This window comes from Pocillopora verrucosa, chromosome 8 (assembly GCF_036669915.1).
Source record: "Pocillopora verrucosa isolate sample1 chromosome 8, ASM3666991v2, whole genome shotgun sequence".
Taxonomy (NCBI): Eukaryota; Metazoa; Cnidaria; class Anthozoa; order Scleractinia; family Pocilloporidae; genus Pocillopora; species Pocillopora verrucosa.
The window spans coordinates 4,060,144-4,079,362 of record NC_089319.1 but is presented as its reverse complement, the minus strand read 5'-3'; the positions used below and the strand labels follow the sequence as shown (position 1 = coordinate 4,079,362).

Genomic DNA, 19,219 nt, shown 5'->3' with positions numbered 1-19,219 from the left:
GAAGGAAAACTTCCTGACAGAAAACATCAGTGACTAAGTAACGATGGTTTTTGGTTTGCATCTTATTGGTTGAAATTAGTTGCCGTGAGTTGTCTAAGCCAATCACAGCGCACTTTGACCGATAACTCCCGGATAACTCTGGACACTTATCTGAAAATTGCTCCACCACTCGAACATTATACCACATCTTCGCGTCTCTGAGTCACAATTCTCCACACAGATGTGACGTATCCCCACGTACAAAGAATAGTTTCGTTTCCGTGAAGAAGAACTTTTTAGCTCAAATACGATAAAGTTGCACAGCTTTATCGTCAAAAAAAGACGGGAAAAAAACAAATACAATTTCCATTTAATGTTTATGAGTAACATACTTTCTTCTGAACTGTTGGTTCGGGTCTCTGAGTGAAACCATTGACTTCAGTACTGCACTATGTTAGAAGAGAACTCTAACACATGTCGGTTGTCCGTTTCTTTATTCACTCTTTTTCTACGCAAGATAATACAAAGGAGACTAGCTCTGATCTAACAAGGAAAGTATGGGTCACTGCTTATAAAGGTGACGCTTACTGAGCTGTCGATCTCTAACCTTCGTCATGCTTTTACACTTAACTAGCGAATCTCGCTAAGCTATGCAGAGCGGAGTTCGCATACTAAGTAGGTACCTTCGCGATGCCTGTGCTTTAAAAAATGACTTTCTACTTAAATTTCTTAATCTTACGGTCAAGGTCGGGCGAAAGAAAAACAAGATTGGTAATATAAAAATTATAATAAACTTACTAACAGAAGTAAAATCAAAGTTGGAGACATATCCTGAGAGAACATAGCCCTTGAGGACTGTTACATAACGACAGAATAAACAGAAAATTCGGAGAAGAAAGGGCGTACCCAAGGTACCGGCCCCTAAAAAAGCAACGTGCTATTCGTATAAATTACTTGATTATAAATTCAGTGCGGAAGATGAAAAGTGCTACATGTTTACACCTTAAGACACCTCTAAGAAAAAGAGGTGTCGAGCGTGCTAAATTATACCTGTAAGATGAGACCGCCAAAAACTGAATAGGAAATGATTGACTGGCTTATTATAATTTTTACTGAATGGCTTGTGCTAATATATTATTTCCATTCATTTTCCACGTTGAAATAAGTCAAAAAACACCTATAAGGAAAATTCTTTTTAGATGCCAATTTTGTCTTTTAACAACTACTGAGAAATTTATATAAAAACTAAAATATGTACATCTAATCTGGTGATCTTACAAAGCCTAATTTGGGTAAATGTTTTCCTGGCTAATACAATGAAATAAAAAATTTTAAAAAGACTTTAATTGTCAAGTTTCTTCAGTAGTAAAAACTGAGTTGAATCACCATAGTGTTTACTTCTCACGGTGTCTTCGTAGGTTTATTGTCGATGTTCTGAAGTTCTACGAGAGTAATGAAACGCTTAAATCTAAATATAGAATGTAAGTTGATTTCTAGTAGTAGTAGAAATATTGGTAAGAGAGAAGGAATAGAATAGGCAGGAAGGAAAGAGGAAAGAGATAAAAAGGTAGGAAGACATGAGTGAAGGAAAGAAGGAAGGAGAAAGAGTTAGGCATGAATAGATAAGAATACGGATTTATGAATAAGTAAGTAAATAAATGAATGAATAAATAAAAGACAAATCGATGAATCAATAAACGAATGACGAAAAAACGGATAAATGGACAATAAAAGAGAAAAAAATAAAAAGCAGACTCAAAAAGAGTCATTGCTTCAATTGTCAAAGGTTTGAATAAAGTAAGGAAGGAAAGAAAAAAAGAAGCTGCCTACCAAAAACTTTTCTCCTCATCTCCTTTACAAGAATCTCGCATTGTTCTGCCCAGTGTACTTCTGTCCATAAGATTTCCCGCAGTCGTTGCATCTCGTCTAGCCGCTTTTTTCTCTCCTTTTGACGGACCTTCTTGATCGCCTTTGACCAGTCTTCGGGTTTATCGGATTTAACTACACAGAGTTCTCCAAATTCTACCTTCTGCAACGCTTTTGAAAAGCCTGAGTTGTGGCCAGCAAGGACAGGCAAACCAGCGGATAAGGCTTCCAGAGCCGTGAGTCCAAATCCCTCTGTTCTTGAAGGCATGATAACCAGATCCATACGAAGAAGCAGCTCTTTTAATCGATCTCTATCCTTGATATATTCTTCGACAGACAGCTGGTTTTTAGACATTTCATGTTTAAGAATCTTATTGCAAATTCGTCTTCTTTTCCTGGGGCCGCTCCAACGAATGTGAGATGATAGGAGTCGTTTTTCAGCTCATGACTTGCAAATGCCCCAGGCAATATCGTAGCCTTTTAGCTCGAAGTCTTCGTCATCACCACGCCCAAACATCAGGACCTGAAACTCGTGGGTCTCGTTGGCGACAGCTCACACCATTTAACTCTCTCATAATTCCCGGTGTAAATTCCACAACATCCTGCTCTTTTTGAAAGAGCGTAGTTGATTTGAGTAGAAACCTTTCAATTTAGGCCCAACTGCCATGACAAGGTCAGCTATTTTGCATAGATCAACCTCACGCTGGTTCTTTACTCTTTACTCCGCTTTGTGTGACAGCATTCGAATAGCGCTTGTACATACCGAGTTCAGCCGGAGCAGTATGCACTACTTGAACCCACATGCACTTCTTAGATCGTCTAATATTCTGAGCCTGTCGACCAAGCTTCACGCCATGACCAATTTACTACATCAATTTAAGGTCTTCCGGTGGAAAGAACAATTCTTCGTGGGGGCTGCTCGCGATGAGTTCCTCTGCCTCAATATAATACTAATTTTTCTTTTTCAGCTTTTGCTTTTTCTTCCTCTCCACATGCACCGTGAGGAACAAATACAGTGAGTTTAGTGTCGGAACAGCTTGCTAAATGAATGGCAAGTTCTCTGTTAAACGTCGATAATCCACTTTCAGTGACTTCCACTCGTCTGCTAAGATTGTAACATTCAAAACTTTTTCTGAGGAAATACTTGAATCTGTTTCTTCCAGTGCTTTCGGTGAGGGGAAAGCTGTGCTGAATTCCAGCGCAACCTGAAATACCATAACAGGGTTCTGGAAACGTGCGATAAATTATATTACCTAAAACCCACCTTAAAGTTCCCTACTGAATCTATCAGGGTGTGCATTCGTTGACCAGTCAGTCTATACAAACCGGACCTAAAACAATCGACTGGCAAACAACCCTTCACAGGACCGTCTGATTATGACTTTTGCTGAGTTTGTCAAAACGCCAGTCACTACTACCAACAACAGTCCCCAGGGTCGTCAGGACTACATTCACCCGGACGATCAGACTACATGACCAATTTTAATGAACTGATACCTTTAAACGAAGACTGGAAAGTGCTAATAAAACTAGTAAACTTGTGGGAGGCTTTTTTCAGCTCGTGACTTCATCAAAATCAAATGATCAATTTATCATTTTTTTCCTTCGATGGCGACACATCTAATAGAGAATGATATTTAACATAAGCTGAGGGAAATCTAAATAACACAGAACTTCAAGTAAATATTTTTGTTTGATTCACAAGTAAGTTAAAGATCTGGAAAGATAAAGACATATTTCATTGAAAACTGTGGATATCTAAAGGGTCGGTTGAAATTGCTAATTTCTTGCAGCTATTCCTTTAACATTTTAGAACGTTGCCTTTTTCACCTGATCTTCCTCTTGCTCAGGCATGACTACCTGTGCTGTAGAAGGCAAGTTCCTAGGAGAAGAGGTCTGCAACAGAGAAACTTAGTTTCTTAGAAAAAATATTGTATCCGACATTTCTATCTATCAATTCTAGCCTTGTCACTGAAAAATTGTTGTCAATTGGTTTATCTGACTCTCTAATATACATTATACCCTGTGCCTTTACCAAGCTAGAGTCCCTCAAAGCCGAGGAGACTCTAGAGCAAATGTCATGGGATGCTCGCCGGTCATTTAAAAGGAAACCTTTTACATTAGCGGCCATTCACACTGGTGATTTTTGCTGCGGCTTTGAGAGCGATTTCTGCTACGATTTATTCCCGTGATTTCACGGGGACGTAGAATCGCCCTTGTGATAGCGTCCTCATTTTATTTTCACTAACAATATGCAAAAGTCAGACTGCAGCTAGCGGTCTGACTAGATATCCCACAAGAAGAGTAGTTTAGCTCTGCCAGTGGCAATTTGAGTCTACCTTAACCTCACCAGTACCAAATAGATGCAACGATAAAATGTGAAAAAAAAATAGAAAAAGAAGTACAGCGAAGGAGTTATTTGAAAGAGCTAATTTAATTTTCTCTGAAGTTTCCTTGTCACGCACTCAGCACACGACCGTAAAACGGTCGGATAGATGGAGGTATCTTTTAGGGCGGGTGAATCCTGAGATTTACTCAGCCGAAGGGTAAGAGCTTCAAAATTACGTTTCCAAAATAGCTCCTAATCAAATTTCCTCCCTAGTTCAATATTTTCAACTTCACATATACATACCTGATCTGGAAGGGTCGGAGTAAAATTCAGCGTGCATAATTTGTCCCTATGAGATTGCTTCTCCATGTACAACTCTACTTGCAGGTTACTAAGGTCGCTAATGGATACACGCAAACTTCGTACAAAATGATCAGTTCCGAGAAACCTGGCACCAAAAAAATTAAACGAAGATATAAATACTAGGTATTTCTATTTGTTGCAAAAGATATGTTTTTCCTTACACATCTACTCCAAGTTGCCGGACACAATGGAAATCGGATGAACAAAAATTACTAAACTCACTTCAAGAAGTTGTCTAGATTTACTTCTTGCATCAAGTAAATGCTTCGGAAAGAGACACAGACATCCAATCTTCTTTACACAGTGGCTTCAGCGAGTTTCCTCCCCCTTGAGCACAAACGCGGCGAAGATCTGGAGATAGAGAGTTTGCACTTGTTCTCTAAGATGGAGTGGGAAGCAGTAAAGATTCAGCACGTAGATCGTGGGATTTCCTGTTGCATATAAACGAGCAAAAAATCCTACTTCTTGTAACATCAGTCTTCTACAGAAGTCATAGGCAGCATTCTTTAGGGTGACAAAGGGTAATTTCAATCGGTCAATCCAAACCCAGTACCTAAGGGAAAACGACACAACTTAACAACATCTATTCATATAGTCATTAAAGTTAAGAGAGTATTCCCGAGCATTCATCCATCAAAATCAGAGGCGCACATTATTGGGACAAGAGAATATATGCAATAATCTTCCTTGCGTAGAATTACGGATTAACTGCTAATGCCCCCGATCAATTCGAAGTTTCAACAACCCCGCACCCCCCCTCCCCCGGACAACCCCGACATTTGACTGACGTCCCGTGCGCCCGAGAAGGAGGCAGACTCGATTCAAAAAGGCCTTTTCGTGGAGTGGGAATTTAACCTTGCCTCGGGTGGGGTGGGGCATTTGAACCGAGAAGTACGAATTTGAATTTGAAGTGTCAAGTCCTTTCACCGCTATACACGAGCTCTTTTTTGAGATGGAAGATTTAAGAAAAGGAAAAAAAAAAAGGTCTTTCAAAACGTCGTGCAAACCTGTGTGAGATTTGAGTAGTGTGATTTTTAGGTTTTACAGCTTAAATAGTCAATTCAGTAAGTCGCAGCGCTGATATTGCTATTTTCACAGATCGTTGTTGTCCGCAGAGTATGGCATGAAAACAGCTTATTGAATAGTGGGTAAAAAAAAAAAAATGTAAAACAAATACAAGGTCATTTCGAAGGTATTGCACAACAGTATAATAAAATTTCACATCGTAGAACATGTTAGAATTATGCTTACAACCAAATGGCCATAACACCATGCCCTTTTTCTCGCCATTTAAACATTTCTCTTTGGAAGAGGGGTAACTGATCAAAAAATCCCGGCACTTAAGTGGGGAATTTAGACGCAGTTTTGGCCCTTGGGGTGCCGGGAGATTTAAACGAACCAATCTTCAAAAGTTCAAAGGACGGGGTTGGGGGGGGGGGGGTGGGTGAGTGTGTGCCCAGAGGGTGTGATTTTGAAGCTTTGAAATGATCGACAACTTAAATTTTTAAAACCAATACAAAAGATTAAAGCCAGTCCCCAGAATTGTTAAAAACATATTCTCAGCCTAAAGCAAAAAAAGCCCATTTTTTTTACTGAGAAACTTTCTCAGATTAAATGCCATTTCCAGTAACACAGCCTAAATTTTATGAAATAATCCCTACCCCACTACGAAAATTTCTCATGGAACTAAATGCTACGGTTAGTCAGTTTTACCACGCAATTCTCATCTGTGAAACATTTGCTATCAATCAAAATTCGCTGACGAAGGAGCGGCAGTAAACCATTTTGCCTTGGCCCTGCGAACAGAACCGTTGCTTGCGTCGTCGTCACGCAACGAAGGAAAGAGTGCAATGGAGGGAATGGACACTACAGGAAGCGTGACATCAATGCAGTTTCTTTTTGCCAAACAGTTATTCAGACAAGAGTGGCAATAGACAATAAAGTAGTGTGTCTGAGTTTATTTTGGATAAATTGGAAGGTTTCCTTTGCTCTCCACTGATCGATATTTTTTCATTGGAATCTTTTTGAAAGTAAAGGCTCTTTTCTTTTAACCAAAAATACAAACATCAGTTACTTAGAAAGCCTATTTCAACCCACCCATGGAAAAAAAATCTTTTGCATGCGTACCATTCTACGTTTACGTCAGTTAAGGGCGGACACAACAAATCGCCTCTCCCACGAGATCTCGTTGAGAAGTCGAGTCACACTGCGAATTGTGTAATCAACTGAGATCCCTGAAAGCTCGATTAAGGTTTGTAAAGAATACCTATAGATGACGAATCGTATTTAGAGTAATAATTTAGTACGTGTTGGTTTCCTTTGTTTTTGTTTTTTTGCCTCTTTTCTGTAGTTTGTGTGCACCCTTGATGTCACCTAATGATGCATTTCTTTTTCTGCAAAAGATTTACCACGACCCTACCCACGTGGAGAATGGCTTGGCAGTTGTGTCTTCTGCTTTCATCAAAACAGCCAGAAGAGTTCTATACTTACTCTGAGAAGTGATTTACTGTAACACGTTCACTGTTCGCCAAATTTTCAAGAACCCCGCTTATATTTTCTAACTGCTCTGTGCCTTCGTTCCATTCTCTTTTCATCCTCTTCAGAGGTTGCGGCAAAATATCCCTGACGTCAGTGGGGCCGAATAATCCAGACATTTGGTAACGTCTTCTGTCCCGGAGCGTAACAGGGGAGGTGAGCCTAGCAGGTGCTAAAAGCTGAACTGGTTCAGAAGTTGAGATGTGTAGGATAGGTCCAACAACTGGTGGGTTCTTTCAGTTTAGCATTACGTTACTGCACGGAACCTACTTGCACCTTCAAAGAAAGGAGGAATGAAACTGTAACTATGTGTACTAATGAAACACCTAAAGCCCGCACCAACTTAATAAAGAGTCTTAAAGCAAACTGAATACACAATCATCTCGCACAGAAGTCGCCTGACTGCGAAGGTAAGAGAGTGCTTAATTCGAATCATAGGTGATAAGTCTTACCTTCGTGTTCAAAAATATTGTCTTTAACAGCCAAAAACCGTAATGTTAATAGTGTAAACTATTAGGATATATTCTGGTGGAAAGGATGTATAGTACCTGATACAGTAAGAGCAAAGGTTTTGTCCCTGTGGGAGAGAACTCTCAGGGAATGTTACACTCACTCCTGGATGGTCTTGGACAGAATGCAGGGAAAGGAAGATGACAAAGGCGAAGGGTTTTAACGTGAAAGGAGTGGACGTGGTTGAGACGCCGGGAGACCACCGCAAATGAAGAAAAACTCGTAATTTTCTGCCTCTGCAAAACGGAAAATAACCAGTCTGGGAATTCATCCACGCCAGAATGCTCATCTTTGATATCTTGTAATGAGGCAGAAGGTGTGTTGACTTAAAAAAAACCCTCTATTTTCAATCCTTTATCTTTGTTGATTCAGCTTCATATTTTTACAAACGGTTCTTTAAATTTGTTTCTGACAAGTATGATTGTAATACTGGAAGAAGTAAAACACTGAAGTGGCAGTAGGACAATCACACAAGATAAAGATGAACATTAAAAGGACCAACTTCAATTACAAACCAAGTCTATAAGAAAGAAATAGAAAGCCTATGCATCCTCTTATACAGTCAATTTGTTTGTGGTTTCGGTAAGGAAAGAGGTCAAGTTGTCTAAGGAAGGATGGCTGTACCCTGTAAATTACCAACATAGCTACTACCTGATGGCGTCCAAGCCCATCTGGTTTTCAAGTCCCTCCAATCATTGGTCTTCTCATTGATCAATTCTTTGATCACCAATTCGTATCCTTAATGTCACTAGCACTGTGGGATAAAGCCACCTTCACTTTCACATTGAACTCGTAACGTTCCTCTGTACCAGGAAGGTTTCCACAGGGCTAGTTCCATCACACTGCTCACTAAGGCCTCATTTCTTCCAAGGGGTGGTGATAGAATCTGCTGATTCCATAAAGAACATGTGACCTCGGTACATGTTGGCAGAGCTTTAGGAGGATCAGTACACGCGATGGGACGTTTTGGACCATTAGTGCCCCTCCTTCTTCGGTAATCTCGCTTCTGTAAAATGAGAGACGTGAAATCAAATAAAAAGAAGAGGAACAAGGAAGGGTGTTTCACTGAACATTCTTTTCATTATAATTAATTGTTTAAACGCGCGCGCTATTTACGTTTACCGTTCCGCGCGCGCTCCGTTTGAATTCATATACCGCAATAATTATCGCAATGTTTGTCGCGTAAAACGTTTAATTAAAGACCGCGTAATCTAGGTTTCAGTTGTTCAGTTCAGCTTCAGCCTCCGTAAACTATTTGCCACAAGTACGGAGGCAGTCACGAAGTAAGTTTCAGTTGATTTCCAGGTTATCACAGTTAATTTTTTGTTTGTTTTGAACGCTTGTAAGGCTGAGTAACCACGTGGTTTCTTTGTATTTTAGATCGAATTGTGTTATTAAATCAAATACGGTTCTTCCTCCGTATTGGCTCTTTAGTCTTCTTTTCGACGAAACAAAGGGCATTATCATCAACAAAAACAGTAATATGAATAACAATAATATTAATGATCAAATAATCACTCTCTGTGCATGCTGTTCAATGCAAACATTTCCAGCAAATTTTCTTCCGTCAAATGATGCATAATTCAATTATTTACCCTGGGACTCCAAATTTGATGTTGAACTAAAGCACCAATTAACTATTATTCTACTGAAGCGTGCCAAATACGAGATGATAAATAACCAACAAGGTCAACAGTCCAAAGTTGGTAATGTAATCTCATATTCAGCAAACCTGAGTAGAATAATTGTTTTGTTAAAAATTCACACAAAAAGAAATCTGCTCTTTTCCAACATTGCTACATGGCTTACTCACAGATATTTCTTTTTCACTTTGCTAAAAAATTCATGGAACATATTTGTTGTAGCCAGGCAATGAGCTTGGAGCTTGAGGTTACATGCTTATGGTCAATCAATCAGAAGGCAAAAATTTTAATAACTGGACTCCACTTTTCAAGTATACTTACTTACTAACACTGATCTTGTTATTCCTTGTAGAAAACTCTTTTTAATTTCCAGAGGAAGAGAACATGAAAAAAAAAAATAAATAAATAAAAAAATGAAGCAGTCAAAGTAAAGACTATCATCTCAAGTTTCGTGACTTAAGGCGAAGTCACTGTATCAGAAGAAACATATGATAGTTCTCTTTAAATTTAGTTGCACAACAGAAAGCGAAACCCAGGTAAAAACAGTAACCCATTTGGAGTGAGGAAAACATCACAAGAAGCCATTGGGAGTCAATCACAGATCAACAAATGAAGATAACCTATAAAAAGAATCTACTTTTCTGCTCTCTTGAAGAAAACCCTGCCAACAATACAGTCGCCAACCCTGCCAACAATCCAGTCGCAGGTGCTCTTCTAGAATATTACATGCACTAAAGGGCATCTATGCAGTTGTATTTAATCCCATGACAGAAGAACAAGTTTACCAGCCAGTGTAAAAATAATAAAAAACTACAAGTTGTGGTATAGATTTATCTCAAGCAAGTTCCTTGGGCTCAAATGTTTAAAAGATTTACAACATCTACCAGAGTATATAAATTTAGTATCTCATATCAGATTTGACTAAATCTGAGTTCCAGATCCTTTTTTCACTTTACCTTTTCTTTCCTGAAGTCTCATAGCTTTAGGTAGTTCTTCTTGTTCTTTTTCACGGCCAGTAGTGAACATATAAGATGGGGGTGAAGTACCTAAGAAGACCAAAAGTGTAGAGCAAAATTAGCATTCAGTGTCTTCTTCATGTCAAACTCAAATGTACCTATTTTCCATCAGCCCTCACAAAAGCCAACTTAATAATATTATGCTGTAAGTTTTTCCCCATAAGTTATACTCTAAAAATAATACTAACCACCACATTACTGCATTGAGATAATTCTTCAAAGCTTTGTCAAATAATAAACTGTTATCACTGTTCACAAAAACTTTCCATAATAACTTAATACATCTTTTAATTTTGTTTTCACCTTTCAGTTTCTCTGTCTCAACAATCTTCGTCTTCTGTTTCCATTTTTTCAGCTCTTCTTGATTTTGTGGACTTTCACTGGTTGAACTTATGGAGTGGAATTCAGAAGATGATGGCACCTAAAATCAGATTTAAAAAGAAAACAAATAATGGGGAAATAACTAAATACTGACATTCAAAACCATACAACACACCACAAATCATTTTAATAAAAAACCCATACACAAATACAGGTAACATTATATTTAATAGCTTCTCCAACTAATATCTTGACAATTTTTATATAAGCTTGTTTTATTTTGTTCATATTGGAGCCAAGATAAATACAAGCAGACAGAAAGGAAAATATACTAGGAAATTTCTTGAAAACAAATCACTTCTAGCTGCAGATTTGTCATTGTATACATAGTAAAGTATGAGCGTAGTCATGAAACAATTGGTTGAATATCTTGGTCAAAACCTGAACCCCCTCTACACCTCTGTTAACCCTATGGTGCACCATGTTTGAATGAGTGATTGCATTGTGTTTTTAATCATTTCAAAACATTTTTCTGAAAGACCAGGCCTTTTTCTTTCTTTCAACTGACCTCTGAGTGCATCCTTCTCAAGAAAGTACAGTTTGTATGCATTGTACTCTTCTATGTCCATTGTTGTTTTCCAGCTTCAGTTCTGCCAGGTTCAGTTCCTTCATGATCTTTTCAGTTACAAAACAATCTCGTACCATCTTAATCCAAAAGGCCACAAGAGTAATCTTCCCATAATTCCTCCAAGCTCGAGAGAGAATCGCACTTTACTGTTATCACCAAACTTCCCACAGAAACACCTACAATGAAGACCTTCATTTCTTGTAAGTATTCCTTAAACTCATTGCGTTCATCCCTGCTCTGTGCTGGTGTAGGAGCAAGGTAATTCATGGCAATTAAGCACAAGACTTTCTTTTTGATTGGTTGGGGATCTTCTAAATCTGCATCAGAATGTTCCTTTTCTCTTTGTGCCTGAAGCTATGGATGCCTTCTGATATCCCTGCTGGCTCCAAAGCTAAAACTGAAGCTGTATTGGTAAGCATCTTGATCTGCACGTTTCACATGTTCCACATCAACTTTGATGTTCAATTTCTGATCTGTTGATTTGGAGCAAAGTGTCCAAGTAAAATTGTGCTTCAGCTGCACTTGAAACCATTAATATCACATTAAACTTCAAACATATTGGATATTAGTCTGCTTGCAGGTCCTCAGTATTAGAGGGCTTCTACACCAGTGTTCCTTCTCCTAAAACCTGAAATTGCACACCAATCCTCCAATTAAACAGTACCCAGTACACAAAATTTTTGCAACATGACAAATTTCATGCGCGTATTTGCAAGATGGAAGAAAGTGGGAAAAAGTTAATGGTGGCTGAAAGGGAACTATTACTGCTAGTTTATCCATATCAAAACATTTACAGAAATAAATCATGCAATCTAGCATGCCTGCAATGATAGCATGTTATCTACATGTACCTGCCTTCAGTCTTTTACAAAAGGTTTCTGTATTTCCACATACAGTGTCAAAGTAAAAAATGGAGAGATTAACATCACAGCTTCTCTACAAATGTTTAGTTCCCATAAGTGGAAACTGTGTACAATTATATTAAATTATTGATGCCACATTATTGCACTGAAATTATCCTTCAAAGATTTATCACATAATTGTTATTACTGTTCACAAAAACTTTCCATAATAAATTAATACAAGTTTGTAATTTCTTTTTCACCTTCCAATTTTGCCGTCTCCATAATCTTTGTCTTCTGTTCACTTTTTTCCCATTGTTTCTTTTGTTAGTGGACTTTCACTGGTTGAACTTGTGGAGTGGAATTCAGAGGATAAAGCATCTATATCACCAATAATGACCTTCATTTCTTTTGCATATTCCTTAAACTGATTGAATTCTTCAATGGACTGTGGCTTTGTGGAGTGGAAAGAATCTTTAATAATTGATAGAAAGGTTTCCACTTTGAGAGCATGTAGATCTTCTGTCTGTGAATAGGACACACTTCCAGATGCAGCTGATGTAGCAGATGCCCCAGGCTGCTGAACCTCTTGGCATCGGACAGACTCTGTGGCCAACATGCCAGTCTGCATATTCTGTCTTTCAGGTTCCAAGTCATCCACATCAACCTTAATATTCATTTCACCACCTGTTAAATTGTAACAGTCAAGTTTAATCCTAATATAACAAGGTTTTTTCACCTCTTACCTAATTAATCATTAAAATTTGAGAACATTACAATGAGGCAACACAATCAAACATAGAGCTTGTTACCAATGAATAAATACCAACAACAATTTAATGAAATAAAAATGATTACCACATACAGTATATATATTGCTTCAGTTTCAGTTTCTTTAATTTGCTTCTTTACCTCATTCCATGGTAGAATCAAAATTCTGATTGATCTAAAAGATTACAGTTTCAAACATGGAAATATCTAAAACAGACTTAGCTAAGGTGAAACATGGGCATGCCTAGCATGCCCGAGTTATTTTTTTGGCTGGGTGGGTCAAGATGGGACACTAAATGTGTACTTAATGTTTTCATTTATGTAAGTCAGAAAAAGAGCATAACTTTTCAAGGAACAAAAATATTGCATTCCTTCACCTTAAAAGAAAGAAAATAAAACCTAGTTTAACTAAAGTCACAACCATGTCATGTATTTTATGATCCATTTTCTCTATTGTTCAAATACTTCTAGGCAAAAATAAAATGAATTAGTGCCACACTTACTGTATTCTCCTTTGCAGCTGTTGTTTGGTCTTGTCACACAACACCCTCTATTTCCTGAGAGAGTGCGTTGCGTGACAAGACTAAATAACAGATACAAAAGAAACCAAGCCTACTGCTGTTCCTCGCCGACGGTTCAACTCGCCAACTCCAACTCGCCGACGTATAAAATCGAGTAGAGACGTCGGCGAGTTGGTCTTCAATCCAGTACAACTTATTAGAAGTTAAACATACAGAAAAGTAAAATATGTTTGGTCAAAAAACAGTTTTGTTTCCTTCCAACAAAGTTTTTAAGGATCTCATAGCGAATAAAGCAATGTAAACATCGCCAATGAATGTAAAAGCTTCAGACTCGAACGAGATAATTATTGTGTGACAACAACACTGTGGAAATTCATCGTGTCAATCGGTCAGATTTTTAAAAAAACTTGGCTTTATAGACAATATCTCTAGAAAAACCAATTATTTTTATTTTCAACAAAGTTTACAAGGATCCTAAGGCGAATAAAGCAAGGTGAACATCGCCATGGACCAAAAAAGGTTTAGACACAAACGAGTTGTTGTGAGAAATGTGAGAATGGTGAAAAGACAGCGGCCCAATTATTGAAATCGATGTCGAGATTACACGGGCCTTCAAGAGCAGAATAATTGCATGATATGTATAGCTTTCACATGTTCACTTGATCTTTATAATATACCAAATCTTATCGTAAATCAAACATGCTCGATCATGAATAAATCATTCTTTAAAGTTAAAAAAACATGTCGTTCCGCCTGGTTGTTATGGTTGTCACACAATAACTCGTTCGCGCCTAAAGCTTTTTTGGTCATTGGCGATATTCACCTTGCTTTACTCGCCTTGAAATCCCTATAAACTTTGTTGGAAATAAAAAGAGTTTTTTTTTTTTTGCGAAAGATCTTGTTTAGAAAGTCGTCTTTTTTTAAAAATCTGACCGAGTGACAAGATAAGTCTTTACAGTGTAGTTGTCACACAATAACTCGTTCGCGTCCAAAGTTTTTTTGATTAATGGCGATGTTTACCTTGCTTTATTCGCCTTGAGATTCTTATAAACTTAGTCGGAAATAAAAGGGATTGTTTTTTCTTAAGATCTTGTCTAGAAAGCCAAGTTTTTTTTTAAAAAATCTGACCGATTTACATGATGAGTCTTTACAGTGTTGTTGTCACACAATAACTTGTTGGCGTCTAAAGCTTTTTCGGTTATTGGCGATGTTTACCTTGCTTTCTTCGCCTTGAGATCCTCAAAAACTTCGTCGGAAATAAAAAGAATTGTTTTTTTTACTAAAGGTCTTGTCTATAAAGTCAAGTTTTCTTAAAATAATCTGATCGACTGACATGATGAGTCTTTACAGTATTGTCACACAATAACTCGTTCGCGTCTGAAGCTTTCATATTTATTGGCGATGTTTACCTTGCTTTATTCTCCATGAGATCCTTATAAACTTTGTTGGAAGAAAACAAATTTGTTTTTTCACTAAATATCTTTTACTTTTCTATATGTCTATCTTCTAATAAGTTGTACTGGATTGAAGACCAACTCGCCGACGTCTCTACTCGATTTTATACGTCGGCGAGTTGGCGTTGGCGAGTTGAACCGTCGGCGACTTGACTGGATACCATCAAAATTGTTTGTCTACAGTTAGTTGCTTCAAAAATAAAATTCCACATACGAATTCTACTGCGAAAAGCAAACTGAAACTCTGTTGTATCTCCAATAAAACCTAAGCAAAGATATATTGCACTCTCAAATAAGTGAAGATACAACGACCAAAAGTAAAAGATAATATTTCAAAGAGGGCTCCTTGATTGGTTGTTGCCTATCTGGACTTTGCCCTCTGTATGTGAAATACATAATAAAAAATGCAGGTTGTTTACAAGAAATTGACATGCCACACAAGAGAATTGCTTTGAAAGTTCACTATCAGTCGCATTTAATTCCATGTGAATTTTTTTCAGTAGGGTTGAACAATGCAGTAAGAATATATGATAAAATGGAGATCAAATTTTACTTCAAATCCACTTGAACCATTAATATCACATTAACCTTCAAACACATTGGATGATAATCTGTTTGCAGGTCCTCATTATTAGAGGGTTTCTACACCAGTGTTCCTTCAGAGCAAATTGCACAGTCAGCAATCTTCCAATTGAATATAGTACCAATGCAGTACACAAATTTGACTATTGTTAACAACAATGGCCATTAGCACCAACTTATAGCCTTGGATTATTAGTTTTCCTAAATGTAAACTTGTAACATTCCATAAGACTACAGCCCTATAGCATTTAAAAACAACTGCTACCCTGTAAATTGAATATTTAACACAAAACATGTGAGCTTTGTCATTATTTCAAATTTGATTAAAACTTCTGCATTTCTGATGCAAGGTGATAAAACTTACCAAATGCAAGATTGCACATCTTTGTAACAAGGATATCACAACACTCCTCCCAGCTGAACTGCTGCAAATAGTTTCCACGGAGAATCTTAGCCTCTGCAAGTCGTACATTCCTTTTTTTGTTACGCACAACTTTTATTGCTCTGGCCCAGTCTGCAGGATCCTGTGAATCCACTATACACTGGGACCCATTAGGCACCTCCCTTAAGGCCTCTGCAATTCCTGAGTTTCCACTGACAAGTACTGGAAGACCAGCAGATATGGCTTTAAGAGCACTCAACCCGAATCCCTCAGTTTTTGAGGGTAATAGAACAATATCCACCATAGAGAATAAGTTGGCTGACGTTTTCCTGTTTTCATCAAAGCTGCAGATAATTAGCTGATTAGGATCAATACCACACTGAAGTAACTTGTGTTTTAATTCATCTTCTTTTCCTCTCTGTTTGGAAGCAAACCTGAGTTGGTAAGATTTATCCCTTAGCTCAGCTATAGCTTTCGCTGCAATGTGGTACCCCTTAACATAAAAATCTTCACTATCACCACTCTCAGTTACCAAGACACAAAATGTTCTTTCTTCACCACTTACTTGCTGGACATCTGAAAATTCAGAGAGAATGCTTGGTGTCAGGTTAAAAACGTCTTGTTTTCTGAGTTGGTGCTTATATGCATCAGTTAGCTTGGGGCCAATTGTTACAACTTGATCAGCCATTTCACATAGTTCTATTTCTGTTTGCTGCATTTTTTGACCTTCAGAAATGCTTTTGTACATGCCAATTTCTTCAGGGGCAGTATGGACAACTTGAATCCATTTGCAATGATTGTAATTTGGATTTCCCTTTATGAGTGGAATTTGCTGACCAAGATCTACTCCATGCCCTAGAATACAATCCATAGCATGGCCATCAGGTACAGAGGCTAGCCAAAGAACTGGTTTTAAACCAGGCCGTTTCACTGCTTCAATGAGTTTAACATTGTAACCATCAGCATCTTTCTTGTCCTCTTCACTACACCAAGGTAAGAAGACACTGACTTCCACGTAAGGATGTTTAGCCATCTGTATTGCTAGCTCTCTGTTGATGGTTGTCAAGTCTCCATTGCTTGAAGCTTTCCATCCAGCACTCAAAAGGGTTACTCTCAGTTTCCTTTCCTCAGTGTCGTTCTGTAAACACAAGATTTTTGTGATTTAGGAAATTCAATTAGAGTTATAGAAATAATAAAAAAAGTCATTTTAAGAATTATTTTACTTTCGAAAGACACTTCCTTATTTTCAATTCATTTAGTAATTTTAGTAACTTATGAGCAAAAGTTGTACAAAATTTCCGTGAGATAGTAAAGAGGAATTTTAGATGAATTTTCAATTCATCTAATAACTTCACAAAGTTGATAAACTTTTCAGCAAAAGTTGTACAAAATTTCCATGAAACAGTAAAGAACAACAATTATTGTTGTACATATAAGGGTTAGTGTGATACAACTGTGTAATCTCGTCAACTCTAAGAAGTGACCTGCACCTGTAACTTTTTGATATCATGCAAAAAATGTCATACACAAGTTTTTCCTCTACAGTTATTCAGAGTTTGGTTTTGCATGACATGGCAAACTTTAAATCATCCAACTCTAACCAACTTGTATGATCACTTACCATCTAAAAGAATGTGAAACATGAGACCTTGAACATCTTTTTCATCAGCTTCAATGAAATGCTTCAATGCTTTACCCCAAAGTAAAAACGTTCTACAATCATCTATGTGGACTCTTAATCTTAAACTGATGTGGACTTATTTTACTCTCCCATAGATTTTTTCCATATCGAACTCTTGCTCGGTAAATACCAGTAATATATTATTATCAAGTTTTGTATCTGCAGGCATGTAATTTGCTCCTGAGGTGACACCAGATTGAACAAAGCAACTTGGTAGTGGCTGTGATTTTCAAAAGCAGTTGTTTAATATCCTACCTTTAATTGTCCCGACATCACAGGAACCTTAAATGTTGACTAGGAAGTTGCTAAAATGAAAATAAAAAAGATGGATTACTTTCATTACTTATTCACAAAAAATGTCTTAAATTACTAACTGTAGACAACCGTATTAGATGAAAACTGAAAATTACTGTTGCTAGCATATCACAGAGTAATCATGTTGCCTTTTTGATCAAGTGAAATTCAATTGACTGAATACATCCATGAAAAAATTTCTTCCTTCTGATTAGCAAAGAGAAATGAAGTTTTCAGGTAACAGTGCAGAGGAGAGGTACATATACTTCAGTGCTAAAAAGAGGTTACTTTAAAAGTGCTAAAAATTTGACGAATTGTTCAGCGATTACATGCAGGGTTTGAATAAATTATTCTACATGCGATTCCTGTAAATTAGAATTATTAAAAGTTGTCACATAGTTTTGTCATGTATATTAGTTATTAGTATGTAATCACAAAATGTTTGTCATCAAATCTGGAATGAATAGGCACTCCTAAATTTTGTCAGATCACAAATTGCATAGGCCTTACTTCAAAATTTTTTGAGAGGGACATCCGAGAAGACCTGACAGCCTTAAAGATCAAGACAATGTTACGCGATTTGTATTTATGATTCAGTCTACTGTTCGTCTCAGAAAAGACGTTTGAAAATAGAGGTGATGAGTCGCTCTCAGGTGTTTACCAAAATTTTCCATTTTAGTAAGAATTCTAGGCATCATGCATTAAAAGCTAACTTGAGTTGGCTTACCAAGAATTGGTATGTTACTGGGAGTGAAAGTCCTGTATCTATCCCCTTCAGTGTCAGTCTGAAGCTGCAGTTCGCTGATGATCTGGAATCACTTCATTGGAGCTGAAACTATTGCTTATAGCTAGAAAAATTAACTGGTAAAACACCTCGCTAAACATTAGTGTTGGTAGTATTTCAGGTCGGTTTCCATTTCCGCCTTCCCTTATCACTTTAGGTTTATGGATTATTTTAATTGGTTCATTTACTATCACGTGATAGCATTGGTACGCTGTAGCTGGTTGAATGCAGGCTCGTCCAAAAAAGCGGGGAAGGAAAATCTGAGTTAAGTAGGAAATCTGTAAATGGATGTTGATATGTTCCAAGGGAGAAAAATTCTCGCGACTGGAGGAGGACAATATTTTGGCCACAAGCTGGGGAATGAGCTGAAGAAGATGGGAGCAGTGGTTGTATTGTTTGACATCTCGCGGCCGCTGGATGAAGTTGTAAACGAACAAATGGAGTTGAAATTAGGAGATCCTCGCAGCTTAGAACACTACTGAAACAATGGAGTGAACAAATGGAGTGTTTACAAGTAGACTTGGCCGGGAAATTACGCTATTTACTTTGGATTATTTTACTAAAACAACTCCATTCGGATCTTGCCTTTGTTCTGCGCACAGACGAAAGTATTAAATTTTACCAGAGGGAAAATACATGGAAGTTATTTCAATTTGCTGTGTCAGACACCCGGTAGCGGGAAGTGCTTTCATAAGATTCTTGAATCCTCTTATAGTTT

At 37.6% G+C, this 19,219-nt stretch overlaps 2 protein-coding genes and 1 non-coding gene across 4 annotated transcripts in view; all 3 read right to left on the bottom strand.

Moving 5' to 3' along the window:
• LOC131792916 (uncharacterized) overlaps positions 1-19,219 on the bottom strand; it is a 153,706-nt gene that overhangs the window by 71,290 nt on the left and 63,197 nt on the right. The gene's annotated exons all lie outside the window — the stretch shown is intronic.
• Positions 1,563-5,084, bottom strand: LOC131798366 (uncharacterized). The gene is made up of 4 exons (XR_010718525.1): positions 4,760-5,084; positions 4,478-4,622; positions 3,676-3,741; positions 1,563-3,050 (listed from the first exon to the last, which is right to left on the bottom strand). It is a non-coding gene; the product is annotated as an uncharacterized protein (transcript).
• LOC136283087 (uncharacterized) lies at positions 11,566-18,633 on the bottom strand. The gene is made up of 5 exons (XM_066171308.1): positions 18,445-18,633; positions 17,679-17,728; positions 15,725-16,880; positions 12,296-12,719; positions 11,566-11,663 (listed from the first exon to the last, which is right to left on the bottom strand). The coding sequence occupies exons 2-4, from the start codon at positions 17,694-17,696 to the stop codon at positions 12,334-12,336; spliced, it is 1,560 nt and encodes a 519-aa protein (XP_066027405.1). The 5' UTR covers positions 17,697-17,728; positions 18,445-18,633; the 3' UTR covers positions 11,566-11,663; positions 12,296-12,333.

Excerpts from the sequence above, each read along its gene's own strand:
- LOC136283087 (XM_066171308.1), bottom strand. Across the intron at positions 12,720-15,724 it reads GATGTGCAATCTTGCATTTG|GTGGTGAAATGAATATTAAG; the intron begins GTAAGTTTTATC and ends ACAATTTAACAG.